Raw genomic sequence first — 27,998 nt, 5'->3', positions numbered from 1 at the left:
ATATTCGCCAATGGGCAATCAGTATTCGTTGTAGCTCGGCACTCACTAATCACTAATCCCGTGTTTGTCTGACTGTGGCCGATTCCATGTTCACTATTCACATTTCACTACTATAGTCTATAGTTTTCCTAGTCAAAAACCGTTTCGATTGACCAAGTACCGCTCATTAACATTTCAGCTACGGAATCCTTTTTTCGCAGCTCAACTTGCTGATCATACACTGTTGTGGTCCTAAAATAACATGAGTCGCCGTCGTATTCACGATAGTTACGAAGATCTATATGGTAAGATTTTTTTGATTTTTTTGATTTTCTTACATTCTCCGTGCTCGTATAAAATGAACCTTGTGTAATTTACAAATAAAAATTATAAAAATATAAATAACTTATTTACTTATCAATTGTGCTTCTTTTCACTGTAGGTACCTACACTTGTTTTTATTTCACAACAATTTATAATGTAATGTCAAATCTAATTTTTTCTAACATGTACAGATTGCGTGTTTTACAGTAAAACAATTATTGCAAATTCAATCAATTTGGTTGGTTTTTGTATTAATACCAACATTTCAATAAATACTATTTAGATATTCTGCTATGTTTCATCAGTCCAATGTTAAAAATACAATTATACAATTTTAATAAATAAAAATTTAAAAATTATACTTTTTTGTTTTGAAAACACTAATTTATTAGTACAAAATAACTAATTCATAGTAGTATTACAGATTCTAAAATAGCATTTACTTAGTTGTATATAGTCTATACAATACTGTAACTGTATAGACACTGGTCTCAGCAAAATAGTTAGAACTTAAACATTAAGCACTATTAACATCAAATATATTTTAAAAATAATTATCTTGATATAGATACTATGCAGTACCTATATTGAACTAAATATAAATAAATCAGTTGTACAATTCTCACTATATGCCACTTATGCTGCTCTGCTGTTTTACTAACTATCACAATAATGTTTAATCAGGAATAATCTTATCTATATCTAGAAATTTTAAATTTTCTTCTATGTAGGATATACAATTTACTTACAATACAACCAATATTTTATATTGGTGTTCATAAAAAGATTGTTAACTATTAATTTAATTAAAATTGTATCAAATAAATTATATTACTTATCTGAAATCACAATAACTGTTGTGCTATTAAAAAAATAATAATGGATATCAAGTTAATTGTTGTAGTTTATATTTATTATTGTTATATACAAATAAATCGGTATTTACAGCTTCAAGAGTTATGTATGTACATATAAATAATTTGTGTTTATTGTAATTTTTAGGTTCTGATCGAGGTTATAAAAAACGTCGCCGTGGTGGTTCTGAAAGTAATGATTTAGAAGATAGATTGGAAAGTCTTGTTCTTAAAGTTGGAGAAAATGTAATTTGTTTTTAAATTATTAATAGTTTCTTATTAAGTATAAATTTGATCAACAATATCAAAGTAAAATTAATTACATTGTTGCTTATGGTTATATTAATTTAATTTTTTAGAATATAATAGATAAATTAAAAACTTTTTGTAAATTATTTAGTTCAATATTGTACGATACATAATTTATAATTTCATTTTTTGATTTATTTTTATGAACAGACAACTAGCACAATAGAAAGTAATTTAGAAGGTTTAGCTAGTGTACTTGATGGTGACATACAAAACTTTAAGAAAAAAGTACTCAAATTATTAGTAGAATGTGCGGTTAATATGCCAGAAAAGTGTACAATTTATTCAACGCTGGTTGGATTGTTAAATGCAAAAAATTACAATTTTGGTGGTGAAGTAAGAGAACTTAATATTATATAATATTATAATACTCCAATTCTAGATACTGTTTTATATGTGTGCTTAATCTTAAAATTATTTTTGAAAATTCAGTTTGTAGAAAACATTGTACGTTCTTTCAAAGATAGCTTAAAAAATAATTCTTGGAATGAAGCTAGAGTTGTTCTACGTTTCATTGGTGATCTGGTGAATTGCCATGTTGTATCAGCTAGTTCATTTGTACAACTTATGGGCAGTTTATTGGATGTTACTAAAGAAGATGGAGTTCCTAATGTACGCAAAGACTGGTAAGTAAAAAAATGTAGCTAAAAATTATAATTTTAATGATAAATGTATTTGTTTTTATAGGTATTGTTACGCTGTTATGTCATGTTTACCATGGGTTGGTAGAGAATTATATGAAAAAAGAGAATCACCTCTTGAAATGTTGTTGGCAACAATTGAGGTATATTTGAATAAACGTCCAAAAAAGCATGTTAATATGCTGCGGATTTGGTCCACAGATGTACCTCATCCTCAAGAAGAGTACTTAGAATGTTTGTGGAATCAGATTAAAAAACTGAAACACGATAGTTGGACAGAGACCATTATACCAAGACCTTACCTGACATTTGACAATGTTTTGTGTGAAGCTCTTCAGCATAATTTACCACCTATTGTGCCACCTCCCCATCATAATGCTTGTGTATATCCAATGCCATGGGTTGTATACCGAATGTTTGATTATACAGATGTCACTGATGTGAGTGAATAATGAATGATATAATTTTAGAATTTATTTTTGTTATTTAAAATGATAACGTTTATTTAGGGTCACATTATGCCTGGCGCTCATTCCATTGAACGATTTTTAGTTGAAGAACATCTACAACAGATAATTGATATGTCATGCAAAAATAGAAAAGAATGGTAATATTTAACAACAAATTATACATATACATATATATATATATATATATATATATATATATATATATATATATATATGTGTGTTATTTAATAGACTTAATACTTTAATGCTTGAATTTATTTATTTTTATTTCTAGTGCAACTAATTTAATGAACTTTGTTCACAAAAACAAGGTTCCTCTAGAGTATTGTATCGTTGAAGTTATATTTGGTTTGATGTTCCACCAACCCAAACCAAAATATTTAGAAGTAATGTTTGGCTCTGTCTTTATTGAATTATCTAAATTATCAACTAACACAATGCCACTTGTACTGGCTCAAACAACAGAAATATTATATTCCCGTATAGAATCTATGCATGTCTGTGCATTTGATAGGTATTTCACATTATTATTGATTGTTATTTGCCACTTTTAAATAAGTGAATTAATATTTTTAGGTTTGTATCATGGTTTGCATACCATTTAAGTAATTTCAAATTCAGTTGGTCTTGGCAAGAGTGGGCAGATTGTTTAGCCTTGGATCCAGAACACCCAAAACCAAAGTTTGTTCGCGAAGTCCTTCAAAAAGCCATGAGGTACACATGTCTTGTACTAATATTGTAACAATTATTAATAATTAAACATTTATTGGTTATTTTTAGATTATCATTTTATGAGCGTATGCGTGATATTGTGCCACCAGATTTTGAACCTTTATTGCCAGAGAAACCAGAACCAAAGTTTAAATATGCCATTGAAAAATCTAGTAAGATTTCACATTTTTTTTTTTTATTACAACATTTAAAATTTTACTTTACTTCTTTTTTTTTTCAGTGTTACCTGGTCAGTTTTTATCCAACACATTACTTACTAAAATACGTAATAAAACAACTCCTGAAGATATACTTGAAATATTAAAAGAACCATTAATGTCAGAAAACGGAGAAATTATGGAACCAGCTGACATTAGTATCTCAAATCCAATAAAAATTGATGCTTTTGTTCAAACTTTGTTGTTTATAGCCAGCAAGTCATTTTCACATGCTTTTGCAGCAATCACAAAGTTCATAAGTGTATTTAAGGTATGCATTATTATATTCATATGATCTGTATCTAAATAATATACTTCTAAGCAGAAAAATTTTTGCATTTAATAAATGATAATGTTTCTGTACGAATACATGATAATTTTAAATTAAAATTGTATAGGCCTTAGGAGAAACTGATGATGGTCAATTGCAAATATTAAGAAGTACATTTGATTTATGGTGTGCAGATCAGCAAATGTTAACTGTACTCATCGACAAAATGTTAAAGACACAAATTATTGAATGTTCATCAGTAGCAAATTGGATATTCTCAAAAGAAATGATACCAGAGTTTACGAAGTAATCTATTTATACTATTTACAGTGAGATTCATGAATAGTGATTAATGGTAGATCCTAAATATTGGTACCAGGAATTCTTTGTATTGTATCATTTCTATATATATATATGCTAAGAAAATATAATAATAAATTTATAGTCCATAAAGTCTACACAATATTTAAATTATAAAGAATAAATATAATGATCAATTTTTTTATTTTTCATCTTTAAACAAAATTGACTTAGATAATCACTTTTCATGAGTTTGGCCATAGTTCTATTTTTCTTTTTCTTCAGTTACTTATGATAAATTTTATTTTTAATAATTATGAATTTTTAAGGTTGTATATTTGGGAGATATTGTCATTGACCATCAATAAGATGTCTAGACATGTGGATCGATTGACCAGAGAATTAAATGAAGCTAGAGAAAAGTTACGAACAACAGCAGCGACATCAAATAGTTCAGATGACAGTGATACAGAAACAGAAAAGACTGAGGCAAAACCTCGACAATCAGCAACTACATTTGGCGGTCAAGTTCCAATGGATGTAGATGATAATGTTACCGAAGAGATGGTTGAACGTATGGAAGAAAAACTAGAAATGGCACAAGCTGATCAGAAAAATTTGTTTTTGATTGTTTTTCAAGTATGCTATATGGCAAAATTAAATAATTATCATATTAATATATTTTTCTATTTCAGAGATTTATAATGATATTGTCTGAGCATTTAGTTAAATGTGATACAGATGATAGACCATTTGACACATATTGGTATAAATACACTGTTGGAAGACTCCAACAGGTTTTCTTAGCTGTAAGTATAACAACTGAAAATTCATATATTTTTCAGGGTTCACTTAAAACAAACTATATTCTTACATTTTTAATAATACTTTGTATCGAAATACAAGTATACAGTTACAAACTCATTACCTTTTGTAAAATTATGTGATATATTGCTATCATATTTAATTACAAAGTCATATTTTCCCATTCTAATGAAGTACTTAAACATTTTTTATGCTTATAGAATATTACTTTCTATAAGTTTTAAATTCATAAATTAAAAAAACCCTTACTTATCATTACAACAAATTTCTTTTTTAAAATAATTTTTATCAATTTTTAATTGTTGCTTATACTTTATACTAATTAAATTAATTATATTAATAAATTTGTTTATTTGTTATGAATAAATTCCCTTTTTATTTTGTTTTCAGCATCATGAACAAGTGCAGAAATACAGCAGTACCCTAGAAGGACTACTTTTCACTCAAGATCTTGACATTCATATCCTTGAAGTGTTCCATCAATTTTTAGCTCTTCGTTCTTAAGTGCCAGCATTTGTGTTCTTGCAATATAATATTGTATTTTAGGTTGCATTAATATTATTTATTTGTATAATTATTTGTAATCAACACTGAGGTTGATTATATTTAAACAGTATGACAATTGGCAATAGTTAAAAAAAAAAAAATGTAATTATTACTATATACAACAATAAATGTTCAATCTTTTTTATTTAATAAATTTCTTATGAAAAATGTATGCATTACAATTGATATATTTCTAACAATTCGTTGACATCCTCTTTGGAGCCCAAAATTACTGGAGTTCTTTGATGTAGCGCTGTGGGTTGTATGTCCAATATGGGTATCTTACCATTGCTTGCTAATCCGCCTGCCTCTTCGACTATATAAGCCATTGGGTTTGCTTCGTATAGTAGCCGTAACTAGAATAGTATAAAATTAATTAAATTCATTAGGTGACTTAAAATATGTTATTTATTTTACATTATTATAATTTTATTAAATTATACCTTGCCGTTTGGTGATACTTTTGTGGCTGGGTACATGAATATACCTCCGTATTTCAAAGTACGATGTACATCCGCGACCATTGAGCCAACATACCTGGCACCGTACGGTTTACCACACTGAAAAAAAACATTAAATGTTTGCTGTGATTTATAAATCATATAAAAATAATGACACAAAATTACCTCAGGATCTTTTTTCCTCCTCACATACTTTGTCACGGATTTGTCCCACAAGTGTGAGTACCCTTCGTTGATACTGTAAATATTTCCTTTGCTGGGTATCTTGATATTACTTTCGGTCAACAAGAACTCACCAATCGACTGTCAAAATGAAATTCGTGTTTAAATAGAAAAACTCTAATCATGTTATGAAAATTTATTTTATTTATTATTATCTCGAGAACTTACTGGATCTAACATGAACCCGTTAACTCCGCTCCCTTTGCCGAGTGACAAAACCATCATTGTTGCGCTACCATAAAGCGCATATCCGGCGGCCACCAAATTCCTACCCGTTTGAAAGGCATTTGTTACATTTGTCTCGTTGCTCTCGTTAGTTTTTCTGTGTGTTAAACGTAATGTTAAATTGTTTATTTTTTTATATTATTTTATTGTAAAAAATGATAATAGAAATTTCTTAATTCGTAATACCATTAGTTATGCGCTAAAATAGATTAAGTTAGGAGGGACTTAACTAAATTAAAGTTATTGAATAGTTATAATTATTTCCCTCACCTGCATATATTTAATATAAAATATTATTGTTTATTTTTTGTTGGGGAATTTTTAAGTATTAACGTAATAAAATGACAATAGTTTACTATTCCGTCTTTATTTTTCTCATGCCACATCATTAAAATCAACAATATATATGTATTTATATAATATAATGGGCGTATATCAATTCCGACGGCTACTGTTTATAGTATCTACATATTGATTCCGCCGACTACTGTTTATCGGTAAACGAAAATTTGCTATGTCGTACATGTGTGAGACATATTAATTAATATTAATTAGATTTAGATTTTAATTTTGATTTATACAATTATTATTATCATTTTATACAATTTAGACTACACATTTTAATATTCTTTTAAATATTCACATAAATATTAATATTAATAATTATTATTTTTTTTTTTTTTCATAAAAATTAAAAATTTTGTAATACTTTAAATAGAAATTTAATAATATTTATTGTTGATTTATTTTATCACAACAATAAAAATATTTGGATAATTAAATACTATAAAAGTTTAATTTAATTTTTCATAGAAGGTGCAATTCATTTTTTTATTTTTATGGTGACGTAAACTAAAAAAGTTTGGAAATCGCTGCTATATATTTAAAAATACATATACAAGAGGGGCATAAATAGTGTCCAGCAGAATCGATGTGTGGATATTATAAACAGTAGCTGGCGGAATCGATATGTAGATATTTTAAACAGTAGCCGGCGGAATTAATTGACAACGGAATCGATACAAACCTTTTTCCTAAACAGGTAGTTTCGGCGGAATCAATAATTCCCCAATATAATATAATATTATTTAAACCTCCCGGCTCTCTTCTACAGTCATACTGGAAAAAGATTTAAATAGGTACGCAATTGACTAAAATAAGATATTGGTATCAGTAAAGTAAGAGGTATTTTATTTCATAGCATTAAACAATTTGTTTTTGAACTGAACAATAGAGCGCATAAAATTAGGAGGGTTGTTTTTAAATACTACCTAAAGGTACATTTAATTTTAATTTAATATTGTTTCTATTCTCTAGTGTATTGAAAAAATCGGTGATAAGAAAGATAAATTAATAATAATAGCAAATGGACATGATCACCTGTGCTTCAGGCTTGATGATTAGGTAGGTAATAATAAAATAGTATTATATAATGAATACCTACTTGAATATTCCAAATATTGAACCGATGGACACGAGGCAATCGATGTTGGATGAACCATCCAGAGGATCGAAACACACAATGTATTTACCTCGTTTTTCAGTCTCAATCTAAAAACAAACAAAAAAAAAATATTGAAAAACCGAGTGTTTTGCAACGACATAGTTCAAACACTTCAAACGGCGCAGCTTTTAAAACTTTAAACAACACTGCTACAGATTTAATCCATTAACAGTAATTAATGAATAAACAATGAGTTGAGTAGGTACATTGTAGAAAAAAAAACATTAACAGTTTCTATGCGTGCTGAAATTACTATTTACTAATACTCCCGAATTCTGGGCTTAGCCCTGTGGTCAGATCGAGTAACTAAACGGTGGAAATACAATGAGGATACGGATACTCGTCGGCTGTTATTGGCACACACACCATAAAATAGTAATAATCAAGGACGTAAATGAGTACCTACCTCTATCACAGTCTCATTTTCTTCACTAACCATCATGTGGACCGTAAAGGACGACGCCAACATGTTGATGAACAGTTCGTTGCTCAGCACGTCCAGCTTCTTGACGTCTTCGCCCTGCACGTTCGTGGATCCGTCCATGCCGTACCTATATACAACACGCGAAAGGGTCCAGGATAAGACGTGTATTGTTATCGGCATTCAGCGAGTATCGTTACAAAACGTGTTTGGCAAGTCGATTGACACAATTGATTTAATTTAACTCTCTTCAATATTACGTCGAGTGTTGATTACATGCAGACTTGTGTCGAAGTACAGAACGTAGAGTTAAAATGATTTTTGTTCTTTTTTCTATTTAACTCAGTCTTAAACCATTCAATGTCCGTTTTCGAGTATGGTTATTATCGGACATCAAACGACATCACGACAACACTTTAATAACATATGCACGTATACGTATTATTATTGTAGTATACTCGAGTCTGGGCAGTGTCGTCCCGAGTGCAGAGCAAACAAGTCACTCGCCCAGGACCTCGCAACTCGAAGAAGCTTGCGTATATATTATACAATAATATATAATATATCGTGTAAATAAAAATATTTCCAAACATTTTAGCAACGACTTAGAATTTAAATATATTTCAGATAATATCAATGTTTGCATAGTGAAAAGCTGTTAACTGTTGTTAGAATAACATAAAAAACAACATTATTATATTTTGAATAGCTAATAGGTACCTAGGTACTGATATTATTAAAATACTGTAATAGTATGTGTTAAATTTCGTAGCAATGTGGATAGGTAATCTTTTAATTATCTTTAACACGTAAATAAGGTATACATTGGTTGATAACGAAAAGAAAGGTTATTAGATCAAGTTAGTAGACATTTCGTCGGAGTCTGTAAATTGCGTCCCACAAAAAATGTCATAGTCCTATACTATGTAAATTGCGGCCCATATATTTTTAAAATATACGTAAATTGTGGCTTGTGTATTCTTATGACTTACGTAAATTGCGGCCCGGGATATTCCGATATCTGGTCGGCTGTACAATTTAAAGATTAGTAATAACTAATAATTATAATCTACGATGTAGATATCAACTTGAGAAGTCGGGAAATAAAAAGCAAAAAAAATTACTCCGTTAGACTATGTGAGGAAATTATCTTACAAATTTTTAATAGTTTCTTAATTACAATTTTTTTTTAATGACACACATTTTTACCTAATACTTGATTAGTAATTTGTTAATGATATATTTTTTAATTATAAACAAAAAACAGCAAAACGAATATTTTTAACCATACCCGCAATACTAAAACAATTATATTGCCAGTCCTAAGTCTGAAAAACGGGAAGGAAAATATTGATTTTAATAAATAAATTGATTTTATATAAATTATACCTCGGCCGCAGTTTACATATATACAAAATATATCCTTGCCGTAATTTACCCATGTGTATGAAATATACCCGGGCCTCAATTTACACAAAAAATTAAAAATGGGACGCAATTTACAGCGACCCCATTTTCGGGTACTCGAGTATGAGTATCTATATAAAACAAATATTGAAGACCGCTACTCTGGTGCACAAAACCTATATGGATTTCGATGTTATTTTGTAAATCCGGGGGCCTCGAATTCTAATGATGCCCGGAGCATCGCAAAACCTGGGAACGACACTAAGTGTTGATTACACACTTGCAGAGCGTCGACGCTGCACAGAACGCATTTAACTCTTAAACCGTTCAATGTCCGTTTTCGAGTATCGTAGCTATCTATTACCGGTCATCGGACGACGTGACGACCAACACTCGATCGACGTGCCTAGACAAAAAGTTTATTATAGGTACTTACAAGTGCGTCAGTCCGGCCCTCCGCACGGCCGAGCTGACCGCTTTGACGGCCGTCTGAATGCTGGTCAACAGTTGGGTCAGGTCTCCGGTGGCCGACGGCACTTTTTTCTGTTCGGCCAGCACGTAACGCGTGAGCGTCATGCAGTTCGAGTCGAACGCCGGTGGCTCGTACTGTTGCTGTTCCGACATCGTTTTGCTGGGTGTCAAGCGCGGTGCTTTTGGTATGGGACGTATGCCAAGATTATCTGTACGCATGAAAACAATCGAAAGCAAATTGTTATTTGGTCGGAGAACGTCAATCACATCACATCATCTCAAATGTGTATACGCGTTAATAATAATTATTAATCATCACTGCTGTTATTTGATATTAGTGACGGATTTATTTTAATATATATAATAATATATTACCGCAGAACGTAGTAAACCATCGTAAGCCCACCGCCGATCGCGACATTTACTGTTTTAAATATTTTTTTAAATTGTTTTTTTTTTTGCGGCTGACAACGTTTCTCGACACCTACACAACTGTTATAAATTTATATACTGATTATATAATACCTGTGTGATTAAAAAAGCCTATGCATTTCAATGACGTTCAATTAGAACTTGTGTGAATGCGTGATGGAGCAAAGAAAAAGAAAAACGTAGGATGGATTGTTAATTAGTTTGTTCGTTCGTTGTATCGTATCATTATTACGGTGAGATGAGTGCGACGTGTTCAGTGGTATAGTCGTATACTCGTGCTATCATAAAATGTTTATGGCCATATTATAGAACATGGCGCAATGGTCATTAGAGGGACTTTTCGAGAAGTTGTACATCAGCGTGTTTTATGTGTATTTATTGAATGGGAGGAATAAAAGTTTGAAGAAAATGAAGGGTGAAAAGCTTCACACGCATTAATTGTACGTTCAGAACTTATAGAATTAGACGCCCACAGTGTCGGAAGGAATGTAGAATTAGATGAAATATACTCAATTGTTGAATTGTAATTATTTCTTCTACAAACACATCCTCCACTTCTTTGTGTGAAAAAAGTGACAAACCAAAAATTAAATGCAGACATTTTCCTATTTCAGAATTAGGTTTTTTATACTCTGTTCGTATTGTAGTCCATAACTTTGAATATTCCTCCATCAAGCTTGTGATTAATGAAATCTGTATTCTACTGGTAATTGCCAATTACCATATCGTACGATTATATAAACTATAGATCAGTTAGTGACTAGTAACGAATATACGCGGAAACAAGGTTTATTATTAAATACTTTATATTACTTAAACTAAGATTAAAACTTGAACTCTAAACATTAATTTTTTTACATGTTTGTAAAAAACTATAATAATATGGTTCAAAATTCTTAGTACAATAACGTACAATATTTACTGTATAACGTGATTAGTGATTGTCTATATATACCTACATAACCATGTTACATGATATATACGACACACACACACATTAAATTTATAGTATCCAAAGCGCTGGGTCATTGAATCAGTCAATATCCCTAACTATAATTTGCAAGATAATTCTTTTAAATATTCTTAAACATAATTTCATTAAAAATAAATTAAAATAAGGCTAAATAAAAGAATATGATATATAATGTAACATATGTTTTAATGTAAGAATAGATTTTTTTTTATATGGATAAGCAAGAGCGAGGTTAAATATAATGCTAGACGCTTAAAAAAACATAATGCGTTTTTTTTAAAGTTATATCTAAATATGTAAAAAACAATTTAAAAGCTTGAATTAAATATTAAAATAAACATATTACCTATAAACTGATGATTGATCAATGACGGCATTAAAATAATCACTCTGTACAATGTACATATATAAATTATACATTTTTTATAAAAAGTAGTGTACATCATTGCCGCTATTATAGTATACACACTCGAATTTCTGTTAATATTTATTAGAATGTGCTCATTAAATTCTGATAGTCTGATTAGATTTTCATTTAACTATAAATTATACACACACATTTATGTAGGTTATCGATAGCATTTTGAACACTTTGAACAACAATTTAATGAAACGATATTATTTCTTCGTAGTGATATATTATTATGAACATTATATAGTTTGCTAGTCTACACAACATGTATAATACCTACTGTATACATAGTTATAGACCAAAAGTGTATACGATACCTTAGTGTTAATAATATTCAATATTCTTTCTTCAGCGGGCAACTTTGGTAAACAATTATCTTAAAGCAGGCTACCAAAAATAATCACAATTAAATATATCGTACATCATCTCAATTTAGTTTGAACCTAGAGCAAGCAGTGAAAAAAAATATTATTTACTTTAAATTTACTGAATTATAAACTAGCTGACTTATACATTTTGACTTTTGAGTATGGCTATTAAATGGTAAGTTTTGTAAATAATTTTTCGTTTCTATAAGTTTTAGATTTTAAAAGTGACGTATAACTGTATAATAGTAGGTTATACAATAGTATTATTAATAATATATTCTTATTTCCACATTTTTCATTTTCAGCTGGCGAAAAAGCTCCTGATAATATCTCGGTTACTTTATAAACCATTTTTAAATTTAACACAAAAATATTTTAGTTATGTTTAAAGCAAAAAAATAGATTATACTAAAATAAAAGGTCTTTGTCGACAACTAAAGCGTTAAAATTCTTACAAGCGTTTCATATAGTATTGATATGAACCACTGAATATTACTAATAATATTTATATATATATATGATTGTATGAAGCTATGAAATAATGAAACACATTGTAAACTGATATGTGTGTAATTAAAGGCGTGTAGGACTCCCTACCCCATATACGACTGGTCTTAGGAATTTGCCGAGTAAACCCTTTTCACTTTTTTGACCGAATTTCCAGCTCGTATGCGATGACACACACACATGTAGCAGTCAGTCTTTGTCCAGAACATTATTACAACAGAACCTTCAGAGCCTTTTTCTTGTAAATTAATTCAAATTGAATAAAAAAAAATTCATAATTCATAACAAAGTAATTTTATCTCAATAAATTTAATTTTCGCCAAGTCAATCAGCTCGAATCGGTAACAATATACTTAGCATGATGTTATTGGTATTTTTTAATTTTTTTTTTTTTGATCTAATCTAATTTGAAACTAACATTGCTATATCGAAAAAATCGAAAAATACGATGTTTTTTCTAATATATAAAAATATAGATTTAAATATATTATATAGTATACAATTTTAAGTATAGGTATAGCTTCGTGTTTTTATAGGTCGCTTACATTGTTCTTTGACCTATCTGTAAGTGTGATGTGTGTGTATGTTATCAGTATAAATGTATGATATTTTATGCTTGGATAACGTGTAATGTTAACAAATATTCTAAAGCAATAGGTATATGAAAATGTGTGTTTTTTATTGACAATACATACATTTAATAATATCCACATTTGATGAAAATTCGATTAATCATAGATGGTATAATATATGGATAGTATTTTCAATTATTGCGGTGGACATTTGACATAACTATATAGTCTGTAGATTTAAAAATAGTATTTATATTCCATTGATATTTTTCTTTTTACAAAATAAAACATCGAAAACACATTTTAACGGGTTCAACTACTTTTAAGTTGTTAGTCCTAAGTATAAATAATGTAGGAAAAAGATTTGTATCGATATCATTTTTTTCTTGTAGAAACTTACGTAGGATTGTATTTTTTTCATGTTGTACCTAACTTGCGTTGCTATACCAATGAATGATTTTTATGTGCTATAATATATTTTATGGGAACTTAAATTCACTTAACAGTGACAACAGTGTACACCCTTTAATTACACCTATAAATATTGCATCCCTCGACCAATTGTGGTTGTAGCTATACTATTATTATACCTTTGGATGTTCCTTAAGCCCTCAACGGGATGCACAATAATGCTTGCTTTCAGAAACACTGAATTAAACCTTAATGGAGAGTAATAGTTATTAATTAAGACCAGTTCAGCGGCATATTACAATTATTATAATAATAAATCAATATTATACTGATTATGAATATTTTATTACGTTGTTATTATTCAACGATACTTGACTGAGATGAAAGTCTCAGGTCTTAGGTTATTATGGTAGGGGTGTGCGTTCACGGTCAAAGCATCATGCGGAACTTAAATAATTAATACAATTAAAATTTATAATCGAGAATATTTTACGTACATTTTATCATCTATTTAATAACATTACGTATAAGTTTAGTTAACATGTTGAGGTAAATTTTCAGATATAAGCTATAAACCTACAAAAAAAAAAAGTTGTTATATACTAGATCTTATGATTTTTTGTAATTTTCTTCACTAAATAGTGTTTACTATAATTGGGAAATATATTACTATCATCTCTTCAATTCCTTACTTAAACATAAAAATCGGAATATATTATATTAAATTTATTTTAAAATAATATTCATACGTATATACTATATACAATCATAATTTTTTTAGTTATACATTATTGAGAAAAGTTTACTGATAATAGAGGACTGGAGAAATTAAAAAAAAAAATAATAATTAACTTAATCAGTCCGTGAGACTTAAATTTTTCTATCTTATATCTTTATTATTATGCCATAAAAAGATAGGAATATAATCGACTATATAAATGTACTTATACTTTACATTATGTGTTATTACTTTTAATTTCTAGACAGTATACTAATGTGGTACCTTCTAACAATAACCATTTTTTGAATATATATATATGTATATGTATTATACTCGAGTGTACAGAAAAAGCTCATAAATTTAAGGAACTGACGTGATTACAAGTACTATCATTGTACGTTTTAAAGTTATTGCCAACAGCTGCAAATTTTTTTTCAACTAACTACATCATTTATTTATATAGTTTTTTTTTTATCAGCCGTTGCCCGTTTTTGAACTTTTTCTTAGGCTTATTATTCATGTAAAATTAATAGTTAAATTTGCTTTATTTAGACCAGACTTGAGACATATCCATACGGCATAGGACTATTATAGGAGCTATACTATAAACAATTCCGTTCTGACTAATGACTATGGAAGACGAAAAATAAACTGATCTACACTCTATCACATAGAGCAGTTATTTAATTATATTTTTTCTAGTAAATTTTACACTAACATTTTATTTATTTTTTTATTTTCATGGATATACCACCGAAGCTATTCCTGCGTCATTCCCGCTATAAACCAACGGTGGTTTAAGGAGAAAGAGAGGATATAAACCGATAAAAAATTGGTCTTGTTCTTACCTTTGGGTTTAAGACGAGAACTGCTGTTATTGACGTTGAAATTAGTTGCAACGAATTTGAAAACAACACGACGCACTGTATGACATTAAGCAAACAACTGATTAACGTGTAGAGGAGTGAAAACTGTGCCACTGCGGAGAGTGGAGACTATTTGTAGACGCTGTGAAGGTCATCGTTTTAAACAACAACACACACGGAAACGTGTGCGCGCGCATACACAATTATACTTGTTTACAAAGATTATGTTATAGAATAATATTATTATTATGCATATTGTGTGTATATCAATCTATGACGCGTATAACAGATAAATTATAATAAATGATAATGTGATGGTAAATTTCAATGGATGAAGATGACAAGTTACGGAAAAGATTAGCGTAGGTATGGAAGAGAAACAAGAAATAACAAAAACTGATCACAACGATTTATTTTTATTTTTTTTTCTTAGCCATTATGTAATTAACTGTATGAAAAAATAAAAAAATTAGTGAACATTTTATTATGTTATGAACACAGCAAAATTATAACTTATAACTTTTATAACTTTTCTGTAATTTTTTTTTCGAGCAAAAAGCCACTCGCTTGAACACTTTTTTGTTGAAATTATACAAGGTGGCCAGGTTGACGGTTTTCCATTACATTTCCATTAATTATTAATTTTTTTTGTAATAGTTTTTTACTAATATTGCACACTATCATATCCGTAATTCGTAAACGTGCAAGCTTAATTTTGCAGCTAACCCATTAATCCATACTTCCAAAAAATCATAAAAAAATAAAAACTACTAAGAAAAAATTATCGACAGGTATCGTCAGCATACTTCGATAGTAAAAATTAATTTATTCGATAATAATAAATAATTTTTTTGTAATTTTTAATTGACGAATATATTGCTTGCCATATTCATAAATATACAGGCTTAGAAATGAAATGACAGAAATAAAAGTACATGGAAGTAGTTATCAATAAGTCTTGTCAACATACTTCCTATACAGAAAAAATAATTTATTCAATAGTAAAAATAAAATTATGATAAATTTAATTTTTATTTAACAAATATAAATGCATCATTCCTGTGAAAATGTAACTTTTTAAAATTTGTAAAACTGTTTAAAATTTAAAACGAAACTTCTTTCTCGAAAAATAAAAATATGCAAAGTTACCAGAATAACGTTTTTCCTTAAAATTCCTATTAATTTTTTTTTATAAATTACGCTTCTAACAAAAAATATATATAGAAAGACGTACATGCAAACATGTAAGATTCGTTTTGAAATTCACAAAACAATCATAACTCCGTCTTCGCACAAATACGTAAAATGAAAAATAAATAGAAACGACTATCAAAAAACATATTCGGCTTACTTCATAAACATTTATGGATTCTTATCTGATCTAATTTGAAAGTTTCAAAAAAAATTATTTTCAGCCATTTATATTAATTTGTTTGCATTAGAAAAAAGTTAGTTATTTCTATTATAACTTATACACTTTGAAACATTTAATCAAATTTCTTTAAACAAGTTTAAAATTATTTCTATGAAAAATTAAACCATTCATTATAATACGAAAGAACTATGAAAATACAAAAAATATATTACAAAGTAAAAAAATAACTTATTATATTTATAATCTCTTAAGATAAATTTAATATTTTCTTAAAGTTGGGGAATAGTAGTTAATATTAAATGTTCAAAATATCTGTTTGCATAATAAAATTCTAAGTCGTTATTAAACATAAGTTTAACTTAAGACTTTTTTCTATTTGTAGGTAGATACTTTAATATTATTATGAATTTGTAATATTTTTTTTTTTTTATATTTACAAGTCATTTTCTAGGTAATTATATTGGGTATACTAATTTTGATTAATTTTATGTAAAAATGTATTTTATTTGTTTCGATTGAATTCTCGTTTTATTTAAGCATCACGAACAAGCGCAAAAATACAGCAGTACTCTAGAAGTACCCTTTTCACTCGAGATCTTGACATTCATATCTTTGAAGTGTTCCATCAATTAGCTCTTCGTTATTAAGTGCTAGCATTTGTGTTCTTACAATATATTATATTTTAGGTTACATTAATATTATTTATTTGTATAATTACTTATAATCAACACTGAGGTTGATTATATTTAAACAGTTTAACAATTGGTAATAGTTAAAAGAAAAAAATGTAATTATTGTATAACATTTACAACAATAAATGTCCAATATTTTTTTGTGTAATCAATTTCTTGCAAAAAATGTATGCATTACGATTGATATATTTCTAACAATTCGTTGACATCCTCTTTGGAGCCCAAAAATACTGGAGTTCTTTGATGTAGCGCTGTGGGTTGTATGTCCAATATGGGTATCTTACCATTGCTCGCTAATCCGCCTGCCTCTTCCACTATGTAAGCCATTGGGTTTCCTTCATATAGTAGCCGTAACTAAAATAGTATAAAATTAATTAAATTCATGAAGTGACTTAAAATATGTTATTTATTTTACATTATTATAATTTTATTAAATTATACCTTGCCGTTTGGTGATACTTTTGTGGCTGGGTACATGAATATACCTCCGTATTTCAAAGTACGATGTACATCCGCGACCATTGAGCCAACATACCTGGCACCGTACGGCTTACCACACTGAAAAAAAACATTAAATGTTTGCTGTGATTTCTAAATCATATAAAAATAATGACACAAAATTACCTCAGGATCTTTTTTCCTCCTCACATACTCTGTCACGGATTTGTCCCACAAGTGTGAGTACCCTTCGTTGATACTGTAAATATTTCCCTTGCTGGGTATCTTGATATTACTTTCGGTCAACAAGAACTCACCAATCGACTGTCAAAATGAAATTCGTGTTTAAATAGAAAAACTCTAATCATGTTATGAAAATTTATTTTATTTATTATTATCTCGAGAACTTACTGGATCTAACATGAACCCGTTAACTCCGCTCCCTTTGCCGAGTGACAAAACCATCATTGTTGCGCTACCATAAAGCGCATATCCGGCGGCCACCAAATTCCTACCCGTTTGAAAGGCATTTGTTACATTTGTCTCGTTGCTCTCGTTAGTTTTTCTGTGTGTTAAACGTAATGTTAAATTGTTTATTTTTTTATATTATTTTATTGTAAAAAATGATAATAGAAATTTCTTAATTCGTAATACCATTAGTTATGCGCTAAAATAGATTAAGTTAGGAGGGACTTAACTAAATTAAAGTTATTGAATAGTTATAATTATTTCCATCACCTGCATATATTTAATATAAAATATTATTGTTTATTTTTTGTTGGGGAATTTTTAAGTATTAACGTAATAAAATGACAATAGTTTACTATTCCTTTTTAATTTTTCCATACTAATTTAAAATTAACAATATAATTAAAATATTATATTGTATATTATATATATTTTTTTACAATCATGAATAAATAGTATGTATTGTGTTATAGGTTACTCTGTTAGATTATACTAACGGAGTATAATTTTCAATAAATATAAAATGTCATTGTTGCAAGTGATTATGAATATTATATTGTATCAGCATAACATAGACCTGGAATATATGCGTGTTGCATGAGTATAATAATAATAGTATTATTCTGTAAGTACTTGAATATTCCAAATATTGAACCGATAGACACGAGGCAATCGATGTTGGATGACCCGTCCAGTGGATCAAAACATACAATGTATTTACCACGTTTTTCAGTCTCAATCTAAAAACAAAAATAGTCAATATTGAAAAATCGAATGTTTCGCAGTAATAAAATGGTTTACAGTGTAGCCTTTTAAACTTTGATGCACGTCAAAAGTAACTGATAAATAAACAACGAGTTGTGTACATTGCAGGGCAAAAGACAAACATCTCGTATATACTCAACAAATTACAAATACAACTCGTGTATAAACGTATACTACGTGGTGCGCTCTCGTCAGATCCAATAAGTATACGGAGAAAATACGATGACAATATCGAAGTCGGCTGTCATTGGCATACACCATAAAAGAGTAATAATCAAGGACGTAAATACGTACTTCTATCACAGTCTCGTTTTCTTCGCTGACCATCATGTGAACCGTAAAGGACGACGCCAACATGTTGATGAACAGTTCGTTGCTCAGCACGTCCAGCTTCTTGACGTCTTCGCCCTGCACGTTCGTGGATCCGTCCATGCCGTACCTATATACAACACGCGAAAGGGTCCAGGATAAGACGCGTATTGTTATCGGCATTCAGCGAGTATCGTTACAAAACGTGTTTGGCAAGTCGAACGACGCGATCAAGTGATTTAATTCAATCGACTCGTGTCAAAATATTACGGCGAGTGTTGCTATTACAGACTTCTGTCGAAGTACCTACAGAACGTCGAGTTAAAACGTTTTGTCGGTTTTTTTTTCTGTTAAACTCTTAAAATATTAAACCCAGGCGCGGATCCAAGGGGGGGGGGGGGCCAAGGGGCTATGCCTCCCCCCCACCCGTAGACTCTGGTGAATTTTCTATTATATCTATTTTCGACAGCCGATAAAATGCATTGTTTTATCAATAGCGTTTCGGCTGTGTCCCCATGTCCGTTTTTATCGGTCGCCGTCAAAAAGCAAATTTAATCTAATGGAATATTTAAACTTGTTTGATACAATAAAATGTCTAACTTTAGCTCTTAAATGGAGTAATTGACGAATATGCCAAATCTAAAAGACGAAATGATTTTGTTCTGTGATCATTTTTTAATATTTGTTATATTTTATTATTAATTATTATTAATTATATATTACGTATCATTATTAATTAAACCATTTATATTACTATTATCTAATTATTTTATTTATTTTATTATACTGATAAACTAGGATTTAAATAATAATATTTAATTATTAGCTTACATAGTAGGTATGTACAATGTTTTTATCGGACTTAGGCTAAAAATTCATTTAAAATGCGCCCCCCCCCCCCCCGTAAATATGTTCTAGATCCGCGCCTGCTTAAACCATTGAATGTCCGTTTTAGAGTATCGTAATTATTACCGGTCATCGGACGAGATCACGGCGACCAACACCACTCGGATAACACATTATTATTATTCACGAAGACAGGTTAATTGCTTACAGGTGCGTCAGTCCGGCCCTCCGCACGGCCGAGCTGACCGCTTTGACGGCCGTCTGAATGCTGGTCAACAGTTGGGTCAGGTCTCCGGTGGCCGCCCGCACTTTTTTCTGTTCGGCCAGCACGTAACGCGTGAGCGTCATGCAGTTCGAGTCGAACGCCGGTGGCTCGTACTGTTGCTGTTCCGACATCGTATTGCCGGGTGTCAAGCGCGGTGCTTTTGGCGTGGGACGTATGCCAAGATTATCTATACGCATGAAAGCATTCGAAAACAAATTATTTGGTCAGAGTACTATAGCTGTTAATCGCATCACATCATATAAAATGTTTTTACGTGTAATTATTAATTGTTATTGTTGTCATTCGTTATTAGTAACAGATTTACTTGATTTATGCGACACTACGTGCATGTGATACGAACCCCTGATTATAATATAAGCATAATAAGCATAATAAGCATTTTAACGCGAAATCCGTTGACACAATAACGATAGACCGAATAAGCGTCGCCGGCAGTCGTATTTCATTCTACATACCTGACTCATGCGAATTCGTTTAATTAGTATGGTAGGACTAGTAGCTAACGTATTATTTGGTGTATGCGACGACACCGACTCTGACTATTTTAAGGAAACTATTTTAACTATTTTAAGTTAAGGAACTCGAACACTCTAAATCCCAACTTTTCCAAATAACTGACACACAAACACAAATTATGAAATCCATTTTAACATACATATGTAAATTCCTCATCGATCGAAATAGAAAATAAACAGGGATCTCTGATAGCCGAATACAACTATTTATCAGATATAACAAACGCAACGGAGATGGAAGTAGGTGTCCTAAAATTCCAAAATGCACCAACGAAACGGGCAATCGAACGATAGAAAACGTTATACCTTTTTGGCGGCCAAACGATTGAGAACACTTCAAATTAAAAAAGAACTCACTGCTGAATCCAAAAAAAAAACAATAAGATTGAGAACGAATTTACGTGCAAAATTGCCATATCATTTGGCTTTTGAAAAATTCAGTATATTATATAAAATAAATATTCTTGAAAAATTGTATAAATTAATAATTATAATCGTATACAAATAAGTGCCTAATAATATGTAATATATAATATGAATAAAAAATGTAAAATATGCAGAACTTATAAAACTATGAAATATGTATGTATAAAAATGAAATAAATATAATGTTTTGTAATGACAACTTAATTACCTATATATCAGTTATAGCGGGATAGCGTAAGCCAACATACTCTAAATATTTTAATAAATTATTACAATTTTTATTTCTCACATATCACATATATTTACTATGCATATTAAGTATTTTATTCTTTTGTTTTTTTTGCCATTTTTTTTTTTTTTTTTACTCTGTATCGTAGCTATTTTCAATATTGCTTCTGCTTGAGTTTCAATTAAAACTTTAATAACTAATATATTGCTGTATGAGAGCTGTAAAGTTGACTATTATATCATTCACTAGTATCTGGTATCTAAGTTACTATTAATATCCGGCTAATCCGATAAAAGTCCAATAAATATCAATAGATTATTGTGCTCATATTATCGATTGATTACATTTGGCAACGTTGGAAAAAATCAAAAAAATCAAGCACTCTCAATCGTGTTATTCAAACGTATAAAAATAACGTTCAATCGTATTTTACTGACGGAACGTATAACACTACTAAATGTAATTCTAACTCCGAATACGGTTTTACGAAACGGAAAATTTGGCTAATATAATTAAATCAGCATTCTTAGGTCATGTTCATCCTAGTCTATTAGACACTGATATATTCATTCGATAATTAAAAGAAATACAAATACAATTACCAACAGGAGTAGGCTTACCAATTGACTTATCAAAGAAAGGGATATCGGAACTACTACGGATAGTTGAAATTAGTGTAGTTTACATAGAAAGGATCCTGATGTTTATCATGGAAATGCCATTGATTGACAATTACGATATTATATTATATAAATCTATTCCTTTACCTGTAAAAGTTCGTTCGAAATAATTTGTATGTTATTATAGAACCAAACTCTGATTATATAGCAGTAGATAAAGCCCTTTTATATTATATAGAATTAAATAACTATCAATTTTAAAAATGTAAGATAACCACAAAAACTATTATTTTCAATCATGAACAGTCTGTACAGCACATAAGGTATTCATGCGAAATAATGTTATTCCGAAATCCTAAAACACTTCCTAATGTATGCACTATTAAATATATTAGTTTTAGCCACAATGCATGGCATAAGTTAGAAAATAATAATTCATGGTTATATGTAACAAACAAAGAAAATATTATAATTACATGTAAAACTCTAACCACATCAATAATAATAAGTGTAAATGGCATAAGAATATTTAGTTTAGAAAATCATTGTGAGGTTTACACTGCGGATAACGAAATTAAATTAGTACCTACAAGTAAAATAAGTAAAAACATAATATATAAAAACTATACTCCAAAGCTTAATTTGTCAATAAATTTCGATGTATTAAAAAATTTATCTAATAAAGATATGGATAGTTTCTTGTTTCCAAAAGAAAATTTCAAAATTAAAGATAATTTGAATAAATTAACAGAAAACTCTAAATCACTAGACGAATTACATAATAATTTATAAGGTTTTATCGAAATATACTATGACTCAAATCATTATCTACTAATCAGTGAAATATTGTTGATCAGCGGTGTAGATTTATTATTATTATTATTATTTTTAATATATTGTAAAATTAAAACATATTGTTGTAATAAAACTAATCAAAACGAAAAAGAAATTGTATCTAAAACATATGAGGACATAGCGCTTGTAAATTTCACTGAAAGTCCATTACCCAGAATAATTTAAATGGGTAATGAACTTTCATTTTACCCTGGGGGTGCTACGAACCCCTGGTTATAATATAAGCATAACAAGCATAATAAACATTTTAAAGCGATGTCCGTCGACGCAATAACGATAGACCGAATAAGCGTCGCCGGCAGTCGTATTTCATTCTACACACCCGACTCATGTAAATTTGTTTAATGAATAAAAGTATTTAGTTAAGTGATCAAAAGTCTATTTAATTAATATCTAACATAATCCTCCGAGATTTATGTTTAAATAATATAGCTGTTTCCATAACGAAGACGAATCAACAAACCCCTAAACATATATAACCGAGAGAGAACCAACATATGACCACAAAACTTGGTAAAAAAAAAACCACCACCGATCGCGACATTTATTGTTTTTAAATATTTTTTTATCTTTATACGCCTGTATAATTCTTATACTGATTATATAATACCTATATAAATTAAAAATCAATGCGTGTAAATTACGGTCAATTAAAACTCGCGAGATGAAGCAAAGATAAAAAAAAAAGCTCTGAAGGTGATTCGAACGTACCTAAATTAGTTTTTTTAAATGGTTCGGTTAATTTATTTACTTTGGACAATAATTAAATTTACTCTGATATAAACTTGATTAGTCAAGTTTTATTTTATAATATTAAATGCACGGACTATTTGATTCAGAGTGATAATAATGTATACAATTTGATATTTGTTAATGTATGTTTATTTATGAGTACTACAATGCGTGCCTAAGATATTATAAATCACATAATATTCTCCATTTGGCAAAAAATCTATGAAAAATACTTTCAAAAATGCGTTTGAATATACATAGTATACGTATTACAAAATAATAAATAAATATATTTCTTGTAAGTATATAAATATAACCTCTCATGAGTCAATCTGTTTCTGAATTTATTTGAATTTTGACCGTCCTTTTTTTTGGTGTCTGTTTTGTATAATATTATGCTAGTAACTATTATTCATGAAAACTCACTCTATAGATATATTTCCTAAAAAAAATTTCCTATATTGATTATTTATACACACACACACACACACACATAATATTATACAGTAGCAGCAGCTGTAACAATGGAACAAATACCGAAACAATTTGTCCCCGTGATTTATTTGCACACACTACGAGTTTATTCAGAATCAGAATATTATTAATATTTTAATATACACAGCCACACAGGTATCATTATACACATAGGTACATATATTTGTTTTTATACAAATCAAATTATAACGGTACAATGCTTAATACCCTAGGGTAATATTGACAACTCCCAGTGACCATATCGTTTAATTCGATAAACTACACATTTAATTGTTTTGTTTATGCATGGAAGTGGAAACATGGTTTCTTAATATTTTATAGAACTATGATAATAAAGTTTAAATTCTAAATATTTATCATTTATGTGTAAGTATTTGTAATTATTATTTTCTTTTCTAATTATACATATACACTTTTAAATACCACAACTATACTATAGTCTATAATGTATGTACATTGTACAATGTAAATTATCGCATTATTTCATTAATCATAAACCATACATCTATATACATAATACATCATCATGATTTAACGATTATGTTTATTATAAAATTAAGATTTCATTGTAGGTAATGTGTTTATAATAACAATATAAAAGACTTTTTTTGTTGATTACAATTTCATAAACAACTTTAATAATAGAGTCCAAAACTCAAAGTTCATTAATGAAATATTTAAAAATAATATTATTAAGAATCCAGGATGCTGAGTAAACCACTGAATATGTCTAATCATAATTAAGCTTTTGCATTAAAAAAAAAAAATAAATAGATTTATGTGAACAACAAAAGATTATTTCCTACAAGTGATGCATGCAATGTGGTACGGTGTTATTGGTAGTTTTACAAGTGTGTTTGTATTTTTCAAAACTTATTTGACACTTATACTTTGCTATACCGAAAAATTTCAAAATATGATTTAAATTTTTATAATTTACATAATATGAGTATTTTTCATGTATCTGTGACCTATTTATAAGTGTGTGTGTGTGTATGTGTGTATGTGTTTGTATGAATATGTAATATTGTATGCTTAAAGAATGAAAATATAGGTATGTGTACCGTCAGTTATTTGTGTTCCAAAGCAATATATAATATTATGTGTTTTTATTGAAAATATATCAGTTTAATAATATGCACGTTCAATTAAAAGTGGTTCCCGAACTATTATTTCTCACTACTCATTTAAAAAATACTTAAAACTATCCATAACTCCTTCCTACCATGGTGTGCTGTAATTTATTACTATACTTTTCAATCTTTCTTAATCCTCTAATGGGGTGCATAATATCACTTGTTTTTGGAAACACTGAATTAAACCATAATTCAGTGTAATGTCGTTATTAATTAAGATCAGTTCAGCAGTATATTATAATTACAACAATAAATGGATAATAAACAGTGGGTAATGAATATTATATTATATTATCACCCAACGACATTCAACTGTGATAATGGTCTTATATAAATATTGTTACGGAGGTGCGTTCAAAGTTAAACAGTAGGAATTTTAATAGCTTATTCACTCTTTAAATTAATTATTTTATATAATATTATAATATCATGTAATAACTAATATGCATTATAATTTATAATTCCTATTATTCGTTTAATATGACAATAATTTTAGATGAAATCTGCAAAACTACATTTTTAACTTGCCTAGTTATTCCTACTATACGTAATTATTATTACAATTCTATGGACAGTCTGTATACAAATGGGAAAGAAAATGAACTTTCGTAATATATAATATTTATTTTTAAACGTTATATTTTTTTTTAATCTATAAACAATATCATTCCATTCAAACCCCCTTGTCACCGACCTTAAAATCCTACTATCTCTGGCGATCTCGGTAGACGATTAAAGCGTAACTGGTACCGTAACCTACTATAGATACCTAAAATCAATTAGATTCGACGACGAAGTATCACCAATGGGTGGCTTCTTCACTCCAGATATCTTCAACGACCATATAATATAAAAAAAAAAATTACATCACTTTTGCTTATAGTAAGCTGCTTTATAGATTGTTTAATAAAAATATTTTATGACAAAAAAAAAAAATAAATAAATAAATAAAAATATTTTTAATTAGTATGTACCTAAAAAAAAAAAAAAACTACAGGCCGTAATCCAGAAGACATTATTATTGCGCGGAACGCAACTAATAGCCAACCAAAATTTTGAGAGAAATAAAGTTGTAATAAGACTTGTCTTGTGGAAAAAATAAACTGAAAAAAGTTACTCTTGTTTTTACCTTTATAATAACGATGAAGCCCGTTGTGTTGTTGTTAGCATTGACATTTGTTGCAAAGAATTTATAGACAGTACAGCATGCCGTTTAACAACGAGTAAACGACTGATTGGTGAGAACTGTATGACTTAAGAGAGCGGAGACTATTAATTTATAATTAATAAAATTAACGCAGAGAAGATAATCGCTTCGAATAAATGCACACAATAAGAGCGTGTGCGTATGCATAAAGAATTATTATATTAGTTTACAAAGATTACGTAGTAGACTGATATTATTACGTGTGTGTGCGTATGTATGATGAATTATGTCGAATGTATTATGTAAATTCATCGTGAATAGGTAATGACTTATAAGTCTAATATCGTGAAATATAAAATAAATAGCAATAGAGACTTACAGACATATTTAATATGATGATGTACTCATTTATACTAATATAATTACAAAATTGAAAATAAAACAATACTTTATTGTAAAAATCAATGGGGATTTTCAATAAGTACTCCGTAGTCCGTTCTCGTAGGTATGAAACGATTTCGATTACAAAAGTTTCACTGTTACCGCAATTTAATGAAACGGTTTGTGGTAAACTACTCAAATACCTAAACTGAAAAGGTCATTACAGCGTTAGCTGATTATCGAACGATTATGAATGTTATACCTTATTGGAAGAATGATTGAAAACACAATCAGTGTTGGGATTTATCTAGATGAAAATATTATTATCTATTATCTTATAGAGATCTATATAGATTAAATTTTACTGGTCATCTTTTTTTTTATCTTAGATAAAAAAATTCAGTTATCTATATTAATTTATCTAGATATTTTTTATGTATAAGTATTTATTTAATATTAAAGTACGTATTATTATACATTTTTACATTTTGTGTTTGAAAACCATAGTAATGTAATTTAATAGATATAATATCATATTATGATAGTACAAATTTAAAGCAGCCACAATTCATAATGTATAAAATATATCTTGAATCTTGATAGTCTGTATTCAGTAGCCAATAATTGTTGGCTGTTGTGTTATTTCCATTTATTAATATGTACATTGTACCTGCAGGTCATTTCTTAATAGTTATATTTTCTGTTCGATAATGGAAAACACAACATTTTATAATATGATATATTATATAAAATACTAATTATTTATAATAATGATAGCGTATTTCTGCAAATACCTTTTAATTATAGTTATGCATTTATTAGTTATTACTGTATATAATATTATGTTCCTATATCCCTTGGA

The 27,998-nt window shown here is 28.9% G+C and overlaps 3 protein-coding genes across 4 annotated transcripts; 1 reads left to right on the top strand and 2 right to left on the bottom strand.

Annotated features, from left to right (window-relative positions):
* Positions 1 to 16: 16 nt before the first annotated feature.
* On the top strand, positions 17 to 5,498 carry LOC112596586 (nuclear cap-binding protein subunit 1). Its single transcript, XM_025342349.1, has 14 exons — positions 17 to 284; positions 1,306 to 1,403; positions 1,617 to 1,802; positions 1,899 to 2,092; positions 2,154 to 2,547; positions 2,617 to 2,714; positions 2,852 to 3,091; positions 3,154 to 3,291; positions 3,358 to 3,461; positions 3,530 to 3,777; positions 3,905 to 4,083; positions 4,407 to 4,716; positions 4,773 to 4,886; positions 5,293 to 5,498. The coding sequence occupies exons 1-14, from the start codon at positions 242 to 244 to the stop codon at positions 5,404 to 5,406; spliced, it is 2,460 nt and encodes an 819-aa protein (XP_025198134.1). The 5' UTR covers positions 17 to 241; the 3' UTR covers positions 5,407 to 5,498.
* A 67-nt stretch (positions 5,499 to 5,565) lies between these two features.
* On the bottom strand, positions 5,566 to 15,545 carry LOC112592470 (fructose-1,6-bisphosphatase 1-like). Of its 2 annotated transcripts, XM_025336541.1 has the most exons (9): positions 15,404 to 15,545; positions 12,294 to 12,419; positions 10,125 to 10,368; positions 8,267 to 8,411; positions 7,801 to 7,907; positions 6,300 to 6,453; positions 6,075 to 6,212; positions 5,892 to 6,008; positions 5,566 to 5,804 (listed from the first exon to the last, which is right to left on the bottom strand). In XM_025336541.1, the coding sequence occupies exons 3-9, from the start codon at positions 10,310 to 10,312 to the stop codon at positions 5,625 to 5,627; spliced, it is 1,029 nt and encodes a 342-aa protein (XP_025192326.1). In that variant the 5' UTR covers positions 10,313 to 10,368; positions 12,294 to 12,419; positions 15,404 to 15,545; the 3' UTR covers positions 5,566 to 5,624. The 2 variants fall into 2 exon arrangements, with proteins under 2 accessions (XP_025192326.1, XP_025192319.1); XM_025336534.1 differs by lacking the exon at positions 12,294 to 12,419.
* A 2,052-nt stretch (positions 15,546 to 17,597) lies between these two features.
* On the bottom strand, positions 17,598 to 26,874 carry LOC112593335 (fructose-1,6-bisphosphatase 1-like). The gene is made up of 8 exons (XM_025337725.1): positions 26,738 to 26,874; positions 20,523 to 20,766; positions 19,454 to 19,598; positions 19,028 to 19,134; positions 18,338 to 18,491; positions 18,113 to 18,250; positions 17,930 to 18,046; positions 17,598 to 17,842 (listed from the first exon to the last, which is right to left on the bottom strand). Exons 2-8 carry the CDS (start codon positions 20,708 to 20,710, stop codon positions 17,663 to 17,665), a joined length of 1,029 nt encoding a protein of 342 aa, XP_025193510.1. The 5' UTR covers positions 20,711 to 20,766; positions 26,738 to 26,874; the 3' UTR covers positions 17,598 to 17,662.
* Between the last annotated feature and the right edge of the window lie 1,124 nt (positions 26,875 to 27,998).

The sequence above is a fragment of the Melanaphis sacchari genome, unplaced genomic scaffold (genome assembly GCF_002803265.2).
Source record: "Melanaphis sacchari strain LSU unplaced genomic scaffold, SCAv2.0 Contig0_pilon_pilon, whole genome shotgun sequence".
Classification (NCBI taxonomy): domain Eukaryota; kingdom Metazoa; phylum Arthropoda; class Insecta; order Hemiptera; family Aphididae; genus Melanaphis; species Melanaphis sacchari.
The sequence above is the reverse complement of the archived record's forward strand: the minus strand, read 5'-3'. Positions and strand labels throughout refer to the sequence as shown.